Source organism: Takifugu rubripes, chromosome 1 (genome assembly GCF_901000725.2).
Source record: "Takifugu rubripes chromosome 1, fTakRub1.2, whole genome shotgun sequence".
In the NCBI taxonomy this organism is placed as follows: Eukaryota; Metazoa; Chordata; class Actinopteri; order Tetraodontiformes; family Tetraodontidae; genus Takifugu; species Takifugu rubripes.
This window is the reverse complement of record NC_042285.1, coordinates 19847764-19871341: the sequence shown is the minus strand read 5'-3', so window position 1 is coordinate 19871341 and position 23578 is coordinate 19847764. Positions and strand designations below refer to the sequence as shown.

Here is a 23578-nt window from a genome sequence, read left to right as displayed (position 1 = left end):
TGAAGACTTCTACTCAGCTGCTTTTGACTCCTAATCCAATTTAATGAGTTACAGAAGAAACACGCTCTCACGGGACAGCCCTGACCGGGGCCTCACCATGCCTCCGGCCCAGTCGCTGTTGGGATCAACTCCCCCAGCGGCTGATTAGGAACTAGGTTTGGATGGATGGATGGATGGATGGATGGATGGATGGATGGATGGATGGATGGATGGTGGGGGGGCTCCTTGTGTCAGTCACCAGCCATGTAACTCGATGTCAGTGAGAGAGCCACCAGTATGTGATACTGCCTCTGCTTCCTGGCCTCCCTGAATTATACATCCCTCTCAGGTTAACGTGGATATCCAGTATCTCTCATCCCAACATCTTACTTGACACAACCAGGAAACCTTTAAATTCAAATATTGTTACCCACCAGAACCTACGGCAAACGTTTTAGTCTATATTACAGGAGAACTAATGTTAAACTGACTTTGTTGTTATCAAATGTGTGACTTTATTGTCATTAAATATGTGTGCTCCTCGTTGTGTTCCCACGTCCCCTCCGTGCGTCTCTGCAGAGAGCTCGCCAGGCTTCGGGTGGACAACCTGTCGATTGCTGTGCCTCTTCGAGAGCTGCTGCTGATTGATGTGTCTTTGAATGCCAAGAAAGTGGAGCCCTGTCGAGCGTGCTGACCTGTGTCCCCTCCCTAATGCAGCCACAGTCCCCCGCTGGTGCTGTTGCACCACAGTGGAAATTCAATCAACGGCAAGACACGTCTCTGCCTTCTCTCCCCCCACTGGGCCCATTATTGACACATTCATAGAAAGAGCATTATCCACCGCTGGATTAGAGCGCCTCAGCCGTCTGAGATACTGCTGGCCTCCTTTTTACAGGTTAGTCTGAGCATTGTCTTGTTTCTGCTGCTTGAATTCAATGACGCTGCTGATAGCCTCAGCTTCATTTGGTGTGGGTGGGTAGGGAGGGGGCTTCTTTTAATAACCACCAGCAGTCAAAGCTTAAACACAACCCACACAATAGCTATTCAACATCCCCTCTGATGTCTAGCCGCACTTCCTGCCTGCTGCCCAGGTTAGTTTTTTAAGATTCGGGGTAATAATAATGGACATCCACCTGCTGTGAGGCTGTATTAGCCTGTGAGGCCGGTGCTGTGACGGGACTGTGGACCCAATTAGTGGTGGAGTTCTGATGCACATTTCTGCGCGTGTATTTGTGTATGTGCGTCCCAGTGCAGCACCACAGCAGAGTAATGGGATGAGACTCCATCACATCTGCTGTGGAAGCCACACATGGGCAGCAGTTTGAGAGAGCTGCCGTTTCAATGTCAGACACGTCTGACAGAGATGTGGCCTGTGCTCTGTTTGATATGGTCAAAGGAAACAGCGCCAAGTTCTGTCACACGGATTCTGTGGATCTCTCGGGTGTAAGAGGGCTTTAAGCCCTTTAAAGATTTGGATCTGTTGCTCCAGCAGCGTGATGGAATTTGATAAAGGCAGGAATCTTGGTGCTAAATGACGATGTAAGTGTGTTCAGTCAACACCGACTGTGAGGATTTCATCCCCATCAATCAAACACGGGTGGATTTAATAGGCGAAGACAGGCCAACTCTGTATGAGTCTAATGCCAGACTGGCAGAGGCCAGGATTGAATCATGTCTTATTCCAGCTGTGTCACCCACTCGAGTTAGAAAGGCAGGGTAGCCATGACAACTGTATCAAATTTGTGTGCACAATAACAAATCCTCACTGAGTTTGAAAGAAGCCAGCGTGTGTGTCACACAGGGGGAACCTAGTAAAACAGCTACATGACATTTTTCAGATTTCCCACTCTTCTTCTCAGAGAGCGAGCATTTCTGATATATAAACAAAAAAACCTTCATGTTTGAAGCCCTGTGTGAGGATTAGGAGCCGTAAATTATTGAATGAGAGTACCACAGTGTTGTAGTTGTGTTAGTTTAGCCAGGGATTCATCATTGTTAACAAGCTTGTGCTTCCATTGAGAATTTAATCCCACTATGATTGCCTCTTTTCAGAAAGAGACATTAAACATGGTCACCTTTTACAGTGAAGATGCTACTCAAAGAATGGTGTGCTGTAGTAACTACATTCATCCACGAGATGGCGACTTTGTAGCTATGTGACAGGAACAGCCTGTGCTGCTGCCACAGATTTACTATCATTGCACTGATACTCCTGTTAGACTGCACTTTATAAAAGTCTGTGTTCTCTCAGTACTGGTCTCAAATCTACATATATAACTATATGAAACAAAAGACAGATATATCCTCTGGTTCTGTTCATTGTGACCTGGCTCAGGGTTTAATATACAGGTTTTAATACACAGCAAGAGACTGATGCCACAGCAAAGATTAATGAAGCATGATGCATTTTACATGGATGCTTGTGTTCAGTCTGAGTTAGCATAAATCACACATACACGCGCGCGCACACAAACACACCCACACACATGCAGGCGGTCATGTGGTTATTGATGAGGAAAAGAGCGTTTATCTTCAGGCCATCTGTGACCTTGACATAATTACTGCAGCTCAGCTTTTCTGTATAAAAAAAGGCTTCAGTTCTCAAAAGTCAATCTTGGTAATGCAGAGCCTCCATTAGACATCTATTAATAACCTGGAATAATGAATCTCAGCAAATAAAAGTAAAGCTTCATGTTTATTTATTCTATTTTAACTACTTCTCATCTATCTTTGTAACTTTGAGAAAAAGTTTTGCAGTAATATTCTTGGGGTACAAATCTGCAGCGTCGACGTAAAGAATTTATTGATCTTCAGCCTGTCACACAAAGTCTAGTTTTAGCTAAGTGTGGTTTGGCGCTGCAAAGCAAGCAGAAGTTAAGGTGAGCTCTTGGTTACCTCCAAACAAAGGCCTCTGGCTGAAGCTCAGCAGGATCAGGGTCTGAGGACTGTCGAGACCCAGGCAGAAAACTGTAAATAGACCTTTGACTGACTGGTGTGACGGAGCTGACAGGAGACAAAACGAACTGATTGAGATCTCACCAGTGACGACACGAGGAAAGACTGAACTGGGTTAACAATACCAGCACATTTAAATGAAAAAATGAATTCATTCGGCTGCATTCCCATCTATAAACATCATTTATGATCTCATAGCATCTTTGGAAAGCATGATTACACAAAAATCCTGTTCACCGTGGGTCTTCCTACACCTAAGCTTTCGAGTATTTCCAAATATAATTACTCCTCTCCTCTTTCAGAGACGTGTCCGGCCATATTTGTCGTTAGGATGCTTCGACTTCTGAGGATTTTATTGACAGTAATGTAGGTCACCCTTCCTTCAGTCATCCTGCTCAGTCTTTTGTCACTTGAGACAGATATTTTTAGATTCTTTTTGAATTTCTATCATGTCTTTTGGTGCCAAGATTGGGTGTCAGGCATGTCAGGGGACAGGCGATTGCTCTATATATATGCTCTGTTGCTATGAATGTAGTCCTTTTTTCTCCTGTAAACTGACATATATTTTATACGTATCATTTTTATTTAAACACCTGCAAATGTTGGACAGACTGGTGTTTTTCAGTGTTTATCTGCTTGTGATGAAGCGAAGCCATCAATGACTTTGTCTCTCTCTCGCGGCTCCAAACGTCTGGGGGTAAAAGTGTGATATCCTTACAGAAACCCGATACCCTAATTGACGGATAGCTTTGGGTGGAGGCAGTCGGGAGCCATGTGCAGTTTTAGCTCTCTCGCGTTTGCAGGGAGATATCTGCCTTCCACCATGGTGACGTCCCACCTCGGCCAGAATGACCCAGTTTTCAGGAAATGTAATAATAAGGTTTTTCTTCAGAGACCCCCCCCAAACACACACACACACACACACACACACACACACACACACACACACACACCCTCGTGCCTCCCTAAAGATGCGGACCAGATGTGGATTTTTGTTTTATTTTCTTACATAGTTTTGCACAGCAAAGACAGTTTTGTGGATCAAACAAGCATGTTGCAACATGTAAAATCATTCCTGTCACATTAACCTTGAAGAATGACAAAAGGGATGATGCACAACAACAACAATTCTAAAAATTATTATTATTGTTGTTGTTGTTGTTGATGACTGGGCTGGGCTCTATATACCATAGATAGTTAGATACCATATGCAGCTTGGTTAGGCTCCAGCACGCTCTCTGTGACCCTGAAAGGGATGTAGCGGTCAAGAAAACAAAATGATCAGAATTTGTTTGTTAATTTTAAATGAGGGTTAAGAGAGATCATCCAAAACACACGAGCCGCTCGCTGTCCGTCAGGATTTTCCTGGGAGGTTCCCCGTCTCTTTCCACAGCTGGGACTGAGAGATTGGAGCTCACACAAATCTCCGTCTCCAGGCTGAGGTGCAAATGTGCAGCTCAGTCTACTTCTGTAATGCACAGCAAGCTATAACAACGGCAGACTCGCAGGGACAAATCTATTTGTCTGTGTGGACACACGAGGCCTAGCTTGGGTGCTGATGCTTCAGCGCCTTTGTCAATTTCTTACAAATTCCAGCTCATTTTTCACAGAGGAAGGTGTTTATGAGCATCAGAGTGCTGCTCAGCAGCCAAGTCTCTCCTCCCCTGAGAGCACTTATCTGCATGTTTCATGCATATTATTCTGTCTCATGGCACCGGGAGCTCTTGGTTCCTGAGTCTTCCTGGAAGAGTCACCCCTCTCACCCCACCGAACACGACTTTCACAGGTTCTACTAATCTACTAATCAGACTGATTCTGGTGGGATTTCATGTTATTTCCCCACTTTGATGGTACAAAATTGAATGTGAATGCTGGATTATGATATCCTGAGCATGCCTTTAAGGCTGGCAGAGCACCAAAATGTACTTTATTACGCTCTTTATTATGTACGTTATTAAATACTCAACAGGTTCCTGATTCGTTAGCATGATTTTTTATCACCGACGCCGACGTTAGACGTTGAACACACCGGAGCTCAGTGCATTTGGATTCTGGCCCCAGTGAATAGGTGTAGGTTCTAGTATGGGTCAGCAGTCAGGAGGATGTTGCAGTGCTTATTTGCTGAAAAGGTTTATGGATGAATCAGTGAATTGTTGTGAAAGATTCAGAAAAGGAGATGTTAATATAAATTTAGCCAGACGATCAGGCCTTGATGGAAGAATTTATCTGTTGTCCACATGACAGTAACATCAGCCTTGTGTTAAACGCTACAGGTCAATAAAATGACTCAAAGATAACGTAAGCAAACTTTTGTAAAATTGCAGTTGGTGAGGGTTATGAAGACAGACAACAATCTGAGGTTGTGTTTGACGGTGTCTGTTTGTTGTGCCCAGTTGGCTGTAACGTTTCCTGTGGACCACAGGAGAGCCTGCCTACCAAAGTAAATGGCCATCTTGATGATGAACAAAAAGCTTCCTCTCATAAAGGGTCCCTTCTGCTGTGGTAATAGAGTTAGTACCCATCAGCATCCAGCCCCATTACATTATTTTCCCTCTCTGTGCGCTCAGATTGCGTCCATTCATCACTGGCTTTTGCTGAGTTCATTTTAATTTAATTCATTTCATAAATGCAGGCAAATGTTTCTTTGTTCCTTCCCCAGAGCAGAGGCCGAGAACGTGCGTCGCTCTCACCGCTGTTACCAGGTGAGCAACAGACCTCTGAAATGGAACGAAGCCTCAGCAACAAGCTCGCAAACCCTCAAACTAATAAAACAGAGCTTAGCCTCAGCTTCATACACCTCGTCTGTCGGATGTCCCCCAACACTCAGCACACGACGCCTTCACCTGCCACGATCCAAGAAAGTTAACGTAGCGGCAGGGTTTATGTAGCGTTGACGTGGATTGAAAGTTCATGGTGTTAATCTAAGATGATACCCGGCCTCACTTGCAGCAGCATCTGGCAGAGACGAGGCTCCTTTTCATTCTGCTGGTGGTGCTTCTGTGAGCCGCGCCGAGGCTCCACAGTATTCAACAATATTCAATGAGCATTGTCAGCTTGTTCTAGAGGCCTTCAAGCTTCAGCAGTGGGGAGGACATCATTGAGAAAAAGAAGGGCCGTCATGATTTATTATTATTGCCGCAGCAGTATTTCCCTCATAAATTTATGATAGAATGCCAGAGTTCTTAATTAGCATTTCATAAATTAGCATGTCCCACAGAAGTTCTGTGCATTTGCTAACACTGTACAGGCCGGACCCCTAACTGCAGTATTAAATAAACGTGGCTTATCTAATTTAATAATAATAATCTATAATCTAATTTAAATCACAAGATTTGGGCATCAACCACAGTCAGATGTCATACCGCACTCCCAAGGTTTCGGAGGCATAAAATGCAAATTTATTTATACTGAATACAGCCGCATTATTATTATCAGCTTGTGTGAAAATGACATTCAGCTTCCTCCTAAAATCTAATTACACCGTTGCAGCATGAATATCTCAACAACTTCTCCTGGGTTTTAAATCCTATTTAATTAGGCATTATAACAAAGAGCTCACAGATATTTACAGCAGTCTGGGTGAGTGGTTGCAGGGGAGGCTGAGGCTTACCAGTTCACACTCTGTGGCTCCGCAGTAAACACTCGCAGCCAGCACTTTCTCAGGAGGGAGCAGACAGGGGTTTAGTGCCTTGCTTAAGGGCACGGTGAGGAAAGTTCATGAAAAAAACAAAGAGGAACGTGCCCAGCAGACATGTTGTTTATTGTTTCGTTGAAATATGTTCTCAGATTCCAACAACGTCAAGGCTACAATCCTTTCCCCATGAAGGTTTTAGAACAATGCTGGCTGCTGTTGAGCCTTATTCTCAACCCAAATTTAACCATTTTGTGGGATTTTAGCACCATATACACGAGCTTTGTGTTTCCTGCTGCATATTTCAAAAGCATGAACACTGTTAGAATATTTCACTATTATTTTGGGTTTTTTTTAGCTGTTTGAATGCTAATAAATAGGAGTGTGAATGTGAAATAGAGTTGGTCTGAAGGTGATGAATGTAGCTTTATATTAAACTGAAATGACATTTATATGCATTTTTAGACTGTTAATAATGCTAATGTTAATAAAGGCTGCTGATGGAAATCATTTGTCTCCAGGATGGCAGCGCTCCTCGCCCCCTTGAGTTTGACAGAAAACCCACAAATTTATGATCCTTCCTTTACCATTGTTGCCTGGCTTCTCTGTTTAATGGATTACAGAGGACTGATTGCACGCTGCATAAAATAGGCTCATCATGTAAATAACACGAGGCCTCGGAACAAACCGACATCAGCGCTGACGTGTTTGTGCGGTCTGAGGACCGTGGCAGCGTCTAGACTGCTCACAGCCATTTTGTCCCTCCTAACTAGCAGCATGGGTGTGAATGTAAACCTCCGATTCTACATCATCATGAGCGTGTTGTGTTGATGCTTAATTGGAGCAGGTCATGCTTTCATACCTCGCTGCTCACTCAGATCCCTGTCAGTTATGTCTGGTCTCCAAACCCCGCCGTGCTGCGTCCCTGAGATGCCGGGTCAGGCTGGCGCCACCGTCTCAGCGCCTCCAAACAAGATGATCTGGTCTGCTCGTCACCTCGAGACAACGTATAGTATTAGCAGCTCCTCTAACACCCCCGGCAACTGGCATTACATCACTGTCCCTGATTCAGGGAGAACTCCCCCAACCCTAACCCACATGGTTCGGGCAGCTCTTAGCTTCAAAAACCATTTGCAGTGACATTTTTGCACCACTCTAATGCTGGAAAATCTTTGTGTGGGTTTATATGTGCTGTGTGAAATACCGTGACAGGTGGAGTAAAGAACGGAGACCACGATGATGAAACTAGATGGATCTGATTTATTAGTGGCCGAGAGGTGTGACAGGAAGTACTTCCTAACAGATTTTTTTCAGGGGGCTAATCACTGGAGGCGCAGAGGCCAGGGCTGTATTTTGGTATGTGGGCGGAGGGTCTAAAATAAAATCGGCCGTCACTGTCTGCTCGCTGGACAGAAGTGAAATACAAAGTGGTGGAGCCGGCCTCCAACGCTGGTTGGGATTTGCGTTTGGCTTGGACAGAACCTGCAGGTCAGGGGTGCAGAGGCCTTTGTGTGGGATTCCCATCTGCTGGACTCATTTCTGTTGCAGCTGGTAGGTGGTGGCTCTTTTATTGGTGCGTTTATTGGAAGTTTGTATGGAAGCCTGAATTATTGTGACTTTTTAGGGCATCTTTAACACAAGGCACCAAATTGGTGCATGTTTGATATAAAATTCCTCAATACTGTCCAGCCACTGTATCCAGAGAGGACAGGAAAACATGAAATGGGCCTAATTTAACTCTGGATATTCCTCCTGAGGACAAATTGGGACTAGAGTCCTACTGAGACAAAATAAATGGAACTCAGCGATGCAAAGTTAAGACCATTAGGTGCTATTTGACTCCAATTTTTAATCATTTATCTTTGGATTCTGAAGATCAATAAGAGACAATCCGAAAATACAAGACAGTTGATGCAGGTTATCAGAAACAACGGCCTTAACTTACCTTCTGTATTCTGCTATGAAACACGAGCCTCCCTGGTTACATCTAAAATAGGCCTGATTTATTTTTGCGGGTACTTGGCGCCTACATTACTTCACTTTCTTGTCATTTGAGCTCTCCGTCTGGTCACACATGTTATGAGATACAGTCATAAACTGTTTTGGCCACAAATTTATGTTTGAATTTGAAAAAAAAAACCAAAAAACTCCCACTAAAAGAAATGCAGCTCTGTTAAAAACGGATTTTGAACTACATTAACAACAAGAAAATGTTCTGTTTTAATGTTTAGCTTTATAAAACTATTGCCGCTGTTGCTCCGAAGCTAAAATAAGTCATGCTAGACATGTAAATAAAGTTCAGATAAAAGCAGCACTAACAGGTGCCTTCAGCTCTAAAGGCTGGATGACAACGTTGATGGATTTCAAATTCTCTTAAAAAAAAAGCACATTAGCTTTTACTGATCTTAATGGACCTGCTTTTAACCAGATGGAAGTAGGTGGTCATTTTGACCTGGACTTATTTAATTTAAGATAACTTTAAAACTTGCAGGTTTCCTGTGTTGCTCCTTTGCTTTTGAATGGATGAGACTTAAAGATCTCAACCAAAAATCTGTAATTGACAGCACTGTCTCCAATAACCACTGAGCGAAAAGATAACTCAGATCCAAACCAGGATTTTTATGCCTTAAACAACTAATGTGGTCTCAGAGAGCGCTCTGAGAAGCCTTAAGGGCTCATTGTTAATCCAAGCAAAGCGTTAAACCATGAGGTTACGCTAAAAAGACTCACAAGTTCACGTAGTTCCGAGGAGACAAAATAAGGTCATGATTAATCCTCTGCCGCCGTGGACCGATGGAAGGCAGTGCAGAATATCCAATCTAAGACCTCCAGTGAGTGAATATCAAGAGAAAGCTTTTAATATTTTCACTGAATGACTCACAGAATACAATTTATCAGCTGAGGACATCTGAGCAGCGTTATGCCGGGTTTTTTTATAGCCATCATTTAATTTGACAGTGCACCCCAAATATGTGTGCTCTGATCTGAGTATTTAAGAGTGTACTCGTAGTTATGTGAAACTGCTTTTTAAAAATGTCCACATGGAACCCTTCTGTAAAGGCTGGATTACTAGCAGGAGAAAGGAAGGCACCTAAAGCTCAAAAAGAAAACCAAAAATTCAAATGATCTTTAAAGAAAAAAAACAAACTGCATCCTCATATTTATAATTTAAAACTAAATGTCTGGTCTCTCATCACAGACGGACAGCACCAGTGTGCAGAAACGTAGTTCATGTACATTTTTCCTTACCTGCATTGTTTTGTGCAATTTCTGTACAATTCTTAAATAAGCATTCATGTGATGCTGCTTCTACAGATTTAGATAAATGATGGCTCATAGGATGAATTAAATATTTCTGCAGCCATACACCGGTACGCCCTATACCAAGAAGTTTCCAGGTCTGACCCAGGGTCAGGATTTGTCTGTGGATAGGTGTGTGTGTGTGTGTGTGTGTGTGTGTGTGTGTGTGTCCTGATAGACAAACATATCTGTGGTTTTTGTGCCTTAGCTGCTGGCAGCACAAGTTTTGAACCAGGGCAGGACTTCCTGAGAAAGATTTGAACCAGAGTCAACAAGATTCACTCTGTGGACCCAGACGGGAATCCCGCTGATCAACTGCGAGGCCATGTACCAGGCAGCTGTCTCCAAGCATGCAGACAACACCGTCCCCAGTGGGGTACTTAACTTTGTGCATGGACATGTCAGTGTCTTTATGTGTAGCCATTACCAGAGATGATGACTGCAACGCTTTGAAATACTTGTTAGCATGATTTCTCGGGGGCTGCCTAGTCTTGTTCCCAGCTAGAACAAGTGCTGACTTGCAACAAATTGTTATTGCCACATTATTATCATGCAGGGTTAATTGGACTTGATTTGTGCTGAGAAGGTCATATTTAGATTCTTTAGTACCAGAGGTGAAACACAACGCTTTATAAAATGCACAAGGCACAATTACAAACCACGCATGGCATCAGCTGGAACCGCGATGTGTGTAACAGCGACTTGCACTGCACGCACACCAGAAAGAATGGCTCTATTAAGAATCATTGTCATTTCAGGTCATGCAGAAGTGGAAGCAGCTAATGATATTTCCTGCTTCATTAGGTCACGGAAGAGTCGGCAGTCTGTTCCCTGCCAGTGGGATTTGCCAGTGTGAGGAAGCTGTTTGAGACCCAGCAAACTGCAAACTCACACAGTGTTACCCAGTTTCAGCTCCACCAAACAACTGTGCAGGTACACATGTAGACATCTGGAGGTTAAAGCCACGAGAGAAGGGAACAAGAAGGCATGTTTTGTTTTGTGTGTTCCATTCCATGTGGGAATGTGGTTACGGCTCCTTCCTTCCTATTTTTTCCCCACACCACCAGGTTCCCTTCAGAGCATCATTAATTGGTTAAGAACAAAGCCAACAAGAAGAATGATTTTTTTTTGGCTGTGAGTAAGTGAACAGCTTGACGTATTCTTTGTCGCCTTGGCTCCATCTGTGATGAGTCATTTCAAAATGCAGAGAGCAATCTGCTCTTGCAGTCTCTTGTAGGGTGTTCCACTGTGTTCTATTAGGCTTTGACTGGTGGACTAAGTCACAGAGGGGTATGTTTTTATCTGTGGCATGTGTAGTTGTGTGTGTATGTGTGTGTGGGGGGAAAGGGGGGGGCACGTACACATATTTTAATGTTTACATACTGCTGTCTTCGTCTTCACAGGAAATGTCTGACTCAGAGGTGATCGTATCGACCAGACAGGTGCTCCCTGGCAGCGAGTCGCTAGATTGCAACCAACAAACAACGGTACTACTGCACATTTTTCACTCTGCAAACAGCGAGAGGAGGCTGTATTAATGAGCCCAACATTTTAATTACCCCCTTTAAACTGATAGCGATCGATGAGGTTGGTGCCGCATCCTGTCTGACAGCGCTGAGATCACAGATTTTTTTCCCTCTCAATGTAGGTGTCATACTGCAGCAATAACCTGGAATCTAGTTCTGACAACCGTCAAAATGAAGCAGGTACGATGTTTATTTGTTTACAGCCCATTCTCTGTATTATGCTGCTGTCTCTAAATTGTGTTGTTGCTGACTTTTAGATGAAGAATTTCCCAGGTACACTACAAAAGAACTGAGGGCTCACTTTGAAAGGACAATAGAGGAGGCGGCTCCACAAAAACCAATTAAGGTAGGCTTTTTCTGATTCACTGATTCGCACATTTTCTTATTCTAGATAGGAGACACAATATATAAAGTAAGCTTGTCAGATTTTAGTCCCGCATTAATCAAAGGAAAGCAGTAGAAATCTTGATGATTTTGCTGTTGAACATTTCCTGAATGCACAGCTATGAATACACTTGAAGTGCACATATGGATGGATTATCATCGAGTTTGTCTAAACTCAAAGGTGCAAACGGAATCGCACTTCGGTCAAGGTTGGGAGTGATGGTTGGTCGATGGAGGCCTGATATTTTTTGAGGTTATGACAACATTCATTCAAAGTCTTGAAGTTTCATCTTCTGCAGGAAGACGAATATGACAAAGTCATTTAGTTTCTGCATGGCAATGTGTTAAATCTTCAAGTTTTTAAATGTTAAATTGTAACCTAGATAAACCACGGTTTTAGTTGAACTTTTTTTTTTTTTTACCTTGTTCACTTAGGCCCATCTCCTATATTGGAGTGTCCATATAACTAAAGAGTGACTGATTTACAGTTTGGCTTTTTGTTTTTTTACCATTGAAACATTTTTTACTCTTTTAAAAGATTGACCGTGACATCAACCGATCAAAGTGGTCCTCAAATGTGAAACAGAGCCAAACCGTGACAAATGAAGTTTGCCAAACAACCACAATCGAGTCCACAAAGGCCACAGAGGTTGAAGTGACTGATAATGAGGATTTCCCACCGCCACCACCAGCTGAAGATGCAGACTATCTCCCACCCCCACCTCCAGACTTACTTCAAATGCCAGAAAGTGAAGATGTTCCAGCATGTCAGGATTTCCCAGAACCTCCTGAACCATTAAACCCATTCAAAGATCCATTCAACAGAGAGGCTTTCTGCAAGCAGAGGAGAATGAATGAACTTAAACGCCTCTACAAGCATATTCAACCGGACATTTCTAATATTGAGGAGTGCCACACTGATTATGATGAAACAGACAGCAATAAATTACACAGCTGCGAGTACATCTATGAAGATGATGTAGTCCACGATGATATCAATTATGATCAATGCGAGGAATGGGAAGAGATTCTCCCTGGGGATGTGCAGTCCATGCGTTGGATTTTTGAAAATAAGCCCTTGGACACAATTAGGGATGAAAGTCGCAGTGAGGAAGATGATGAGGGTAAGATAACTCAGCAGGAAATCATTCTTGGAAAAGATGTGAAGCGTACAGCTTGGATGTTTGAGACCAAGCCAATGGATGAGCTGAGTACACGCAATATCAGCATGACGGAGTATAAAAACAAGTTTAACAAAATAGATAAAGGAGACGTCCGCGCGGCAGCGTGGTTGTTTGAAACCCACAGGATGGACGCTCTGAATAAGATGCATAAGGAGGAGGACTTGACCAAAGAGATTCTGTTCACAGAGAATGATGAGAATTCTACCATCTACATGATCGACAACAAGTGCATGGAAAATCTTGGGCACACCGAGACCATCGACGAGAGCCACCTGCTGACTTTAAGATCGGTACTGGAGGAAATTAAGGGAGAGGTTAAAACGGTCACAACCACTTTTGACACCCAGTTCAAATGCGTGATTATGGGACAGTCGAGCCAACTGCTAGAGATTAAATCTGTGCGCAAAACTGAAACTGAATTAGAGAACTCCATTGCCTCTCGCTGGCTTTTTGACACCCAACCTCTCACTGTGACGGACATAGGACCTACACCCTTGAGCCTCCTGTGTAGTCTTTCCATGGAGGACAGTAATAAAGGTGATTGGGGAAGGTGGTTGTTTGAGATAAAAACATTAAATTCTCTCCAAGACTTGGAAAAACCAAAAGCAGAGAATGAAGAGGTGATAGGAGCTGATGTCCGAAAGCACTGCTTGGTGTTTGAAACCCAACCGATGGATTCTCTGAAAGATGATTCTAACGCAAGGCCTCAGACCATCGAAGACATTATTGGAGGCAATGTTAGATCTGCGAGACACTTTTTTGAAAGCAGCCCACAGGCAGAGGGGAAGACCGGCCTGGAGGTGGGAAAACTTCAAAAGGTTACCCTGGCCGAAGAAGCCAAAGGCGACGTGAGACACCAAAAGTGGCGCTTCGAGAGTCAACCTCTAGAACACATCGGAGAGCAGAAGAAAGAAGTCATTCGCACAGTAAACGTTGAGGAAGACCTGACGCAGGAGGATGGCACAAGCTGCAGGGCAGATGTGCGTAAGAACTGCTGGGTGTTTGAGACACAGCCGATGGATACGTTAAAGGATGACTCAAATACTCGACCAGTGACCAAAGAGGAGATTGTTGCAGGCAATGTGAGTTCTGCAAGGCATTATTTTGAGACTACTCCAGCTGAGGAGATAAAAGAGCTGGTAGAGGTGGGAAAACTCAAAAAAACAGTAGCTCTTGTGGAGGAGAGGGGAGATGTCAGACATCAGAAATGGCGATTTGAAAGCCAGCCTCTTGAGGAAATTAGAGAAGAAAAGAAGGACATCATCAGAACAATTGACCTGGAAGAAATCGATAAAGTGGACATCCAAAACTTCAAGCACATCTTTGAGAGTGCAGAGTCAAGCAGGGGGGATGAGCCTCAAAAGATTCAAATAGAGGGTGTCACGTCAGGCTCAGTGAAGTCTAATAAAAACCTGTTTGAGTCGACTACTCTCTACGCCATGCAGGACCACACAGGTCACTTTCATGAGGTGAAAACAGTTCGCCGTGAAGAGGTGGTGAAAGGAGATGTAACAACGTGTAAATGGATGTTTGAAACACGACCAATTGACCAGTTTCATGAATGTATTGATAAATATCAAGTTATCAAGGGCATATCCAAGCATCAAATCGAGTCTGGGGACGTTAAAACAGCAAAGTGGTTGTTTGAAACACAGCCGCTGGATTCTATTAAGTATTTCAGCAATATAGAAGATGATGAAGCTGTGGGCACAAGCAACAATATAGACATCGTGAAGGGAGATGTAAAAACCTGCAAATGGCTCTTTGAGACTAAACCGATGGACATCTTGTATGAAAAAGTCAAGTTAGAGGATGAAGGATCAGAAGAAATACAGAAAGGAGACGTCAAAACCTGCACGTGGCTGTTTGAGACACAAGCACTTGATACTCTTCACGATGAGACAGAGACTGTGCTGAAAACATGCACCGTCAATCAAGAGGACATAAGAGGAAAAGACGTAAAAACGGCCTGTTTTCTCTTTGAGACAGAGAATGTTAGCCAAGAGGAGACCGGCTCTTTCAAACGTGTCACCGAAATAGACATTGCATCTGGAGATGTGTCAAGGATGAAATACATTTTTGAAAACCAAACAGGTGATATCATGACTTCAACATCTGAAGAAGTGTTGCAGAAGCTGAAGAATGTATGGACAGAGGATGCACACAAAGGAGACGTGGTGAATTGCAAATGGCTGTTTGAAAACCGGCACGTCGATGGCCCCGAGGAATCAACATGCAATCGCACAGTGAATGATGTTCAAGGAGGAGATGTAGATAAGGGGCGTTTTATTTTTGAGACCTACTCCTTAGATGAAATTAAGTCGTCCTCAGAGACAGACGAAGAGCTGATTAAAATGCAGAAGATTATCTGTGAGGAAGAGGAGAAAGGCGATGTGAGAAATTACACCATGATGTTTGAAAACCAGCCCCTTTATGCCATTCAAGACAAAGCAGGTCTTTACCATGAAGTCACCACCGTCACAAGTGAAGAAGTGATACGAGGAGATGTGGTGGGAACGCGTTGGTTATTTGAAACCAAGCCCCTTGACACTATCAAGGACACAGATGAAGTTCATATAATTAAGTCTGTCACACAGGAGGATTTACAAAAAGGAGATGTCACCTCTGCCAAGTGGAAATTTGAGACACATCCACTCGACAGGATCGCCGAAGAAAAGAAGATTTTAATAAGAACTGTAGATGACATCCAAGGAGGAAATGTCAGGAAAAACAAAGATCATTTCGAGTCTGATGCCCTGTCACAGGGGTCTGTTAGAACAGTAAATGTAAGTGAAATACAAAAAGGCGATGTGAGGACTGCAAAATGGAGATTTGAAACACAGTCAATTGATAAGATTAGAAGCATGAGCTCCGAAAACCTGATCGAAACTGTTAAAACAGAAGAGGTCGCGAAGGGTGACGTCAAGCATTCAGTCTGGCTTTTTGAGAAGAATCCTCTTGACCACATTAAAGAGGTCGATGAGGATGAAGACCATCGGACTCTCACTCAAGAGGAAATCTCCAAAGCAGATGTGAAGACGACAATGTGGCTCTTTGAGACGACACCATTTGACAGCTTTAATGAGTCCAAAATTGAGAGGACTGAAATCTTGGGGAAAAGTGTTAAGGGAACTCTTGAGGAACTTTACAGTCAAAAAATGGTGAGGTCGAAGGGAATACTCATTGAAGCTGATGAAATAGGTGATGTTAGGATGGCAAAATACCAGCTAATGAATAAGCAGGCTCCAGAGATTCAGAGAGAAGAAGTTATTAAATGTGATATACAGACTGTTATGATGAACCTGCTGAACACACAGGTAAAACAAAAGCAGCATATAAGCATAGATACAGAAGAAAAAGGGAACATTAGTTCCACAGTAAAACAGCTATTTAACCAAGAGAGATGCACAAGCATTGAAAAGGAAGAAATAATACGCGGTGACATTCAGGAAGCTGTAAAGAATCTCTTCAATGAAAATGATTCAGGAAAACATGGAATCCTTATTCAGGAGGATGAAATGGGAGATGTACAGATGACAATTTATTCCCTTCTGAACAAAGAGGAGAATGTTAATGTTGAGAAACAGGACATTGTAAGAGGAGATATAAAGAGTGCTCTTCAGAAACTCTCTGGCTCAGATAAGTCAGATCAAGCGGTGAAGATAACTGTGGATGCATCAGAAAGGGGAAATGTCAACTTTTATTCCACATGTATTGAATCTGGCTCTCTTGACTATCTCAGACAGCTTAATTTGGGATCTGAGGAGTCTCTCCAATGCACAGCAGAAAAAGAGAAAATTATCGGAGGTGACATCAAGAGCACAAAACTCCTCCTTGGATGTAATCGAACACCGATTGAGCGAACCGTGGAAGATGTTATACCTGGCGATGTTCATAACACGGTGAAAGTTTTCATGTCGGAACCAACTCTAGAAAGACCTCACAAGGAAGAAATAATCAAAGGAGATTTAAGAGCTGCTTTGACGTCCTTGTCTGAATCAGCAAATCAGAATGTTGTTGTAGAGAAAGAGGAGGTGGTGAAGGGTGATATACCAAAAGCCCTGCGGTGCCTGGAGAGGGCTCATAAACAGTACAAAGAGGTTGAAAAGCCAGAAATTGTCCCAGGAAATATAAAAGGAACCATGAGATCACTGGAAAAGTCATCAACCTCCAAAGCTGAAACTGTTGTCGAAGATTTAGTCCAAGGAGATGTGAAAGGCATGTTAAAATCTCTGGAACTGGCAAAACAAGGGATCAGAGATGTTGAAAGAGAAGAAATCATTAAGGGCGACATTCGCATTGCAATGCAGAGTCTACAGGATGCCTCTAGTGAGAGGAAATCATGTCAGCAGACAGCAGATATTCAGGGAGATGTGAGAGGAACTATTCAGCTCTTAATGGAGCCTCCATCCTCACCCAAATTACAAAGGAGCTCCAGCCTGGAAGATGACGTGAAGGGTGATGTCAAGATGTCAATTAGGTCACTGTATGAGGGGCAAGAGCACACACAGCTTGAGAAAGAAGAAGTGATAAAAGGTGACGTCAAAGGGACAATTAAATCCTTATTGGAAACCGCACAACGTGAAACACCTAAACTCAGAGCATACAGAAGAGTTCGCGTGAAACAGAGCCCTCCAGTGAAAAACCTCCCTGTTGATGCACAGAGACACATACAAAAGATCAAAACAGCAAAAACAGTCGAAACTGCACAAAAAAATCAATCCACTGGTGGTGATTTGTTGATAACAAAGGCAGGCTCTGAGGAGAAGTCTATTCAGCAATCAACAACAATAGTGGAGCATAAGACAATAACGCAGAATCATGGAGTCAAAACTTTGAAGACAGAGTTCCGAAATCTGAAGTCGAGTCCAAAGGCTATAATAAAAGTCAATAATAAATCCAAAGTGCAGACAAATATTTTCAAAGCTCAGGTGCAAGAACCTGACCTGCCACTCCCACCTCCTCCTCCACCAGTGGATGACACAGATCTTCCTCCTCCTCCTTCTGTTGATTCTGACATTGAACAGCTTCCTCCTCCACCACCCCCACCTCCTCTTGCTGGTGAGCAGGACTTCCTGCCACCTCCTCCATCTCAGCAGGAACTTGAGAGCATGCCAAAACAGGCAACGCCACCATCGCCAGTAATAGCAAAAAAGATGACAGTAAAAAAAGTGAAAGGCCCAGCTCTACACCCGGTTCCAAAACTGGAGCCCAAAGTAGAACTCAGCAAAACTCGACATGTGGAGCATAAATCAGAAAAAGTTGAAGAAATCAGCTGGAGCCAATCAAAAGCATCTGACACATCAAGAACGTTTTCCCTTGAATTTCCTGCACCACCCCAGTCACCAAAACCAGTTAACAAAGTCCACGTGACTCCTGTGAGATTCACCCCACCCCCCTCTCCTCCGCCTCCTATGAGAGGGCCAATCAGTAAATTTAGCACTCCATTAATAAAAGCAGAAGAAAAATACCGCAAGCTAAAAGAAGCCAGCACACCTCCAACCACCCCAGTGCCCACTACCTTTCATGACTCGGTTAGCGTTGCCCTTGAAATGCTGTCCACCAAAGAGCAGTCAAGTAACACTTCGTTAGAACAGATGGGAGCCAATACGGCATCCTTGAAGGTTCTTCCTGACTCCCAATCAAGTGATTCAACCAGGCGCGTTGTTGTGGCAAATACTGCAGGTTGCAACATCTCGAGCAGTAAGAAAATCATCACAGATTTGACCGTAATATCGTCGGTGAAGCAGGAAATCACCTCTAACGAAACATCTAAGGTTGTGTCCATTAAAAAGACCTCATTGAAGTCAGCTTCCTCCGGTCACCTATCAGCTCAGCCTGTCACAGCTGAGAAAGACCAGAGCTTTGGCGGTGACACGCCAAAAGCAAAAGCCATGCCCAAAAATCAGAAGGCAAAGACCTCCAACAAATCAGAAGATAAAAATTATGCTAATGAAATCTCTAATGAAAAAGAAAAACCTGAACCGATTGTCTCTTCTGTGGAAAATGTAAAATCAACCAAATGTGAATCTCAAGATATATCAACGCCGGAATTATTCAAAAATCTCCACACAGCTCAGCAGAGTGACAAGATGAGAGCAGATATTTCTCCCAAAGACACCCAAGAGAAGGCCTCTGATCTGACAGCGGAGGCGGAAAAGACTACTCCCAACACAAATGGAAAAACAGGCAAACAAAATCATAAGGGGAAAAAGACCAGTCTGCAGGAAAAGCAAGCAGGGATAAAAACAACCAGTGAGCACACAAAAATGATTTCACAGGATGTCAAGACAGAAGTGATGGAAGCCACCGAGGTGACTGTGATCAGTAAATCTACAGATATAACGTCAGAGCCAAAGCAGGACATTAAGGCTGTTAATGTCTCCACTGCTGCTGTCTGTGAAACTGCTGCAGTAACAGAGCGCCAACAGGAAGCTTCAAGTCCATTAAAGAAGAAAAAGAAGTCCAAAAAGTCTAAAGGAGGTGGACAGCCTGGTCAGGGGAAAGAATCGACAGATTCAAAGACAGATACAGGAGCACAAATTCACAAAAGTGTAAGAGACGAGCACGTTCAAGTCAAGAAAGAAGCAATTAACACAGAGAGCAAAGCTGATCACAGTGTCCAGAAGGAGAAAGCTGCCCAGAAGGATGTAAAATCTCCACAAAAGAAAAAAGGAACCCATCCTTTTCAGCAAGGTGAAGAAAAACAACACAGAGAAAATTTGGTTACTGTGATTTCTACAGTTCAGTCAGAGCAAAGTGAATTCCCAAGGTCTACAACAGAGGGAAGAGAAGAATCTAGCAAGAAACACGTCCAAATCCTGCAGTCTGACATCACAGAAATAACTTCATGTTCAGCAAACACTGGTTCAAAATCAGAAAAAGCTCTGCTCAGTAAGGACCCACACTGGGCCATAAGCATGGGGAGCAACTGTGAAGTGGAGAATTCTCAGAAGCATTCTGAACTCCTTCCTCCAGAACCCAAATTGATGCAATTGGACAGTAATGATGCAACAGAAAAGCACGAATGGGAGAAATCTGTTTCTGGCAGCCCAACACCGAGAATATCAAAGATCAGCATTGGTTCTTCCAAGATTGAAACGCAAACAAAGAAAATCTTCCACGACAGAAATAGAGAAGAAGCGAGTCGGTGCAGGTCTGTTGACCTTCGGGCTCCATCACCTTCCCTACGGATGCGTTCCCCTTCACCAACCTTTATTACCATCGAATCGCGACGAACGGACTCGTCCCAGAGAGTGACCCCCTCGCCCACCTTACTGCACAGGCCATCCACACCACCCACTCCGCCGCCACGTCGGTGCGACACCCCGACGACTCGCCTCACCAGAATCACGCCCTCGCCAACATTTGACAGAGCGGAAAATCTTCCACGACTCAAAGACGCGACGGCCAAACTCTCGCGTGGCGTCACCCCGCCACCACCGCTCATGCCCCAGCAGATCTCAGAGAAAAAATCAGGGATTGTGGAATTGCCCGCCACATTCCATCGGCAAATCAGACTCGATTCCCATCTCTTGGATGCTGCAGTGACATCCGCTGAAACAGAGAAGGCCAAAAAGAGTTTTCCTGGGATGGCTCAGGCCGATGTAAATTCTCAGCATATGGAAAAAGATCAAGCTGACACTTCAGAGGTTGTGATTGCAACTAAAATCCAAAGTAGGTCTGAGACTCCCACACGTGTGTGTGAACGAGATACCAGAGATGCAGATGTGTCAGAGCCGTCATGCGCAACTGTCAAAGAAAAGAGGCAGTTTTTTGAAGAAGCTCAAAAAGCTGAAATCAATAAAACCTACACGCGAAAGGAGCCCACTGCAATTCCTAAAAGACTAGACCCAGATTTTGAAAAGTGTGGGGAAGAAAAAAAGAAGAAAGAAAAAGATGAGCTTTCTAAGGTGGACATGTTGACTTTTGCAAACAACTTTGAATCACCAGAGGGCAAATTAGATTTGATGAAAGACCTCATGTCTCTTACAGACTGGCTTGAAAATGATGCTGGAATGGTAGAGTCTAATAAAGAGAAAGCAGACATCCTGGAGCAGGAGATCCAAACATTTGATATTCAGGCTGTTAAAAATGTTTTTGAATTAGGTGAACAAATTTCCTCTCATAGGGAAAAGAAAAAGAGTGAGGAGCAGCCTTTATCAGATCTTACAGGGTTAACAGAAGCTGCCTCAAAGCAGCAGAGTTCTCAAGAGACAATCAGACCCTCACAGAAGAGCACCTCCGAGCATGTGGTAGAAACCGTGGGAGCAGAGAACACGCCAGCGTTCACTGAAAGAAAATCAGTCACGGAGCATTTCTCGAATGTGGACGAGTTTGGTAAGAAGGTCACCGGAACAAGGACATCTGTCACTGCGCACTCCGAGAGCGTGTCAGCTCAACCCTTTTCCTATGCTGATGCAGTCAAGAGAAAAACAGTCAGCCGAAGAGAAACCTGCGACGCCGACGCTACGGAGAACCTGCTTCGAAATTTTCACCAGACGTGGGCAGAGAGCGAGACCGTTTTCAAGAGCCTCGGCTACACTGTTTCTGAGGAGACCACATCCCAATTGGTGTCACATCAGAGGACGACTGTGTTGTCTGGTAACGAGGGAACGCAGCATGAAACTGCAAAAATCTGACACAGGCTATGCATGTGCCAGTTCTAATAAATGTGATGGGTGACTAGCTACTACTGCCATGCTCTTTGACACTTTGCTGTGTAAAATACGACGTGGACAGAACCCAAAGCATAAAAGACACTGGTGTTGGACTGGTGAAAAGGCCAAGATGTAAGCACCGAATGGATGGATGAATGGGTGGTTATTATAAACACTGCTCTAAAATGCTTTTATTCAACATGTCCTCCAAATAATACAAACAAACACACACACACACACACACACACCACACACACATATTGTCAGCATGTTAGAAAGAAAATGACTTATTTGCATTGTTTAAAAAACATGTTCAGGGTGAATATTTTAGACTCATGGACGGGTCTCTGTATGTGTGCAGGTATGACAGAACTGAATGAAAGCTAATCTATGAACATGCATGAGAGATGCTTGCATACAAATGTCGCCTTTCAACACGACTGAAGAAAGCAGGGCTGTTGCTGTGCTGTGATTCAGCCAGGAAAAAATGCTCCTCATCAACTACTTGCATTTCACCTTTCTCAAAAAGGTTCGAGTACCAAGGTCGGAGCTGTGCACGGTATGTCGGAGGAGAGCCTACCCGATGGATGCTCTCATAGTGGACAAAAAAAAATACCATAAATCCTGTTTCTGCTGCGAACATTGCAGAAATAAATTGAGGTACATGAAAATCTATAGTTAACTACTTTCCTTCATCTGTTGTGCATCTAAACGGATTTTGTTTTGTTCTTGCAGCCTTGGAAATTACGTTTCGCTTCATGGACATTTCTACTGTCTTCCTCACTACAAACAACTCCTCCAATCCAAAGGGAGCATTGATAATGGACGTGGGCAGAACCTCCCTGCAGGAAGTGCTGCACCTACCCCCACAGATGACAAACCAGAGTATAGATATTCCATGAGTAGCCTAAATTCATTAGAGAAAGCACACATTGGGACAGCAACAGAATGTCATGAAGACAGACCACAGTCAAACAAAATATCCATAGTTTGGCCACCACGGGCTGATTTTCCCCAAAAAGCCTTTCAAATGGAGGAGGACATTCAGCTAACTAAACCACAGTGGCCCCCTCCAGACAACTGCCCTAAGTCACCCAAACACCAGCACAGAAAAGCTGTTCCCAGGAGCATCCTTTGAAGTAACTTGGCCCAGCAACACAGTTTACTCATGTAACATCAAAGAAGAAATCAGAAAGAAAGGAGCACTGGGCAGACACAGAGAAAAGAAGTGTTGAAGCAGAGGGTCATGCAGGTGATTGAAAAAAGATAGAAGAAAGTAGGAATATGGAAGGAAATCTGTGGTGTATATACTTAAAAATGAGAAGCAAGTAGAAAAGGATGTAACTGTAGATGAAAGAGGTCAGAGAGAGCCTATACACACACACACACACACACACACACACACACTAAACTATAACTATATTACTACTAAAAAGAATGTGTTGGAAATCTAAAATGGGACACATTCAAAAGACGTGAGTTTATATGAATTAAACTTTTCATTTCCCTCTACTACTAAAGAACTGCAACGTCACATTTTCAAACTACCAATTGTTTTCTTTGTTTGTTGTTGTTTTGGAAAGTGCCTGCTGTATCTATCTCACACTTTTCCAGGAAGGTCCATTAAAGTGGGGTTGCTGTTGTATTATTTTGTCAGGGCTTTTATTTTGCAACAATTTTGCATTTGCCATTGCAGCACCTGGTGTGCAGAAAATAATACACACAATCCTTCTGTAATGATTTTATTTATAATATGGAAAGAATATAATATAAATGCAACAGAAGTGATGATGATGTTTCTATCCTACATATTTTTCCTGAGCGTTTTATGAAATTACGCCTTTCTTTGTACAAGAGAATCACAGATTGTTTCATGCTGTCAGGTTGATTCTCCTTTTTGCTGATCAGAGAGCAATAAAATGTTGAACGGAATCTCTTTTTCTGTTTCTTTGGACACCA

The 23578-nt window shown here is 43.4% G+C and overlaps 1 protein-coding gene across 5 annotated transcripts; it reads left to right on the top strand.

Moving 5' to 3' along the window:
* The first annotated feature begins 644 nt into the window (after nt 1-644).
* On the top strand, nt 645-23551 carry xirp2b (xin actin binding repeat containing 2b). Of its 5 annotated transcripts, XM_029846820.1 has the most exons (10): nt 7979-8116; nt 10074-10241; nt 10670-10798; nt 11269-11352; nt 11514-11571; nt 11649-11737; nt 12314-21299; nt 21384-21563; nt 22149-22279; nt 22355-23551. In XM_029846820.1, exons 2-9 carry the CDS (start codon nt 10191-10193, stop codon nt 22238-22240), a joined length of 9669 nt encoding a protein of 3222 aa, XP_029702680.1. In that variant the 5' UTR covers nt 7979-8116; nt 10074-10190; the 3' UTR covers nt 22241-22279; nt 22355-23551. The 5 variants fall into 5 exon arrangements, with proteins under 5 accessions (XP_029702681.1, XP_029702680.1, XP_029702677.1 ...); XM_029846817.1 differs by having other exon boundaries at nt 12314-21563; XM_029846821.1 differs by lacking the exons at nt 7979-8116; nt 10074-10241 and adding an exon at nt 645-874 and having other exon boundaries at nt 12314-21563.
* The last annotated feature ends 27 nt before the right edge of the window (nt 23552-23578 follow it).

Excerpts from the sequence above, each read along its gene's own strand:
- xirp2b (XM_029846817.1), top strand. The coding sequence starts at position 10,191 with ATGTACCAGGCAGCTGTCTCCAAGCATGCAGACAACACCGTCCCCAGT. Across the intron at positions 10,242-10,669 it reads ACAACACCGTCCCCAGTGGG|GTCACGGAAGAGTCGGCAGT; the intron begins GTACTTAACTTT and ends CTGCTTCATTAG. Across the intron at positions 10,799-11,268 it reads TCCACCAAACAACTGTGCAG|GAAATGTCTGACTCAGAGGT; the intron begins GTACACATGTAG and ends TCGTCTTCACAG.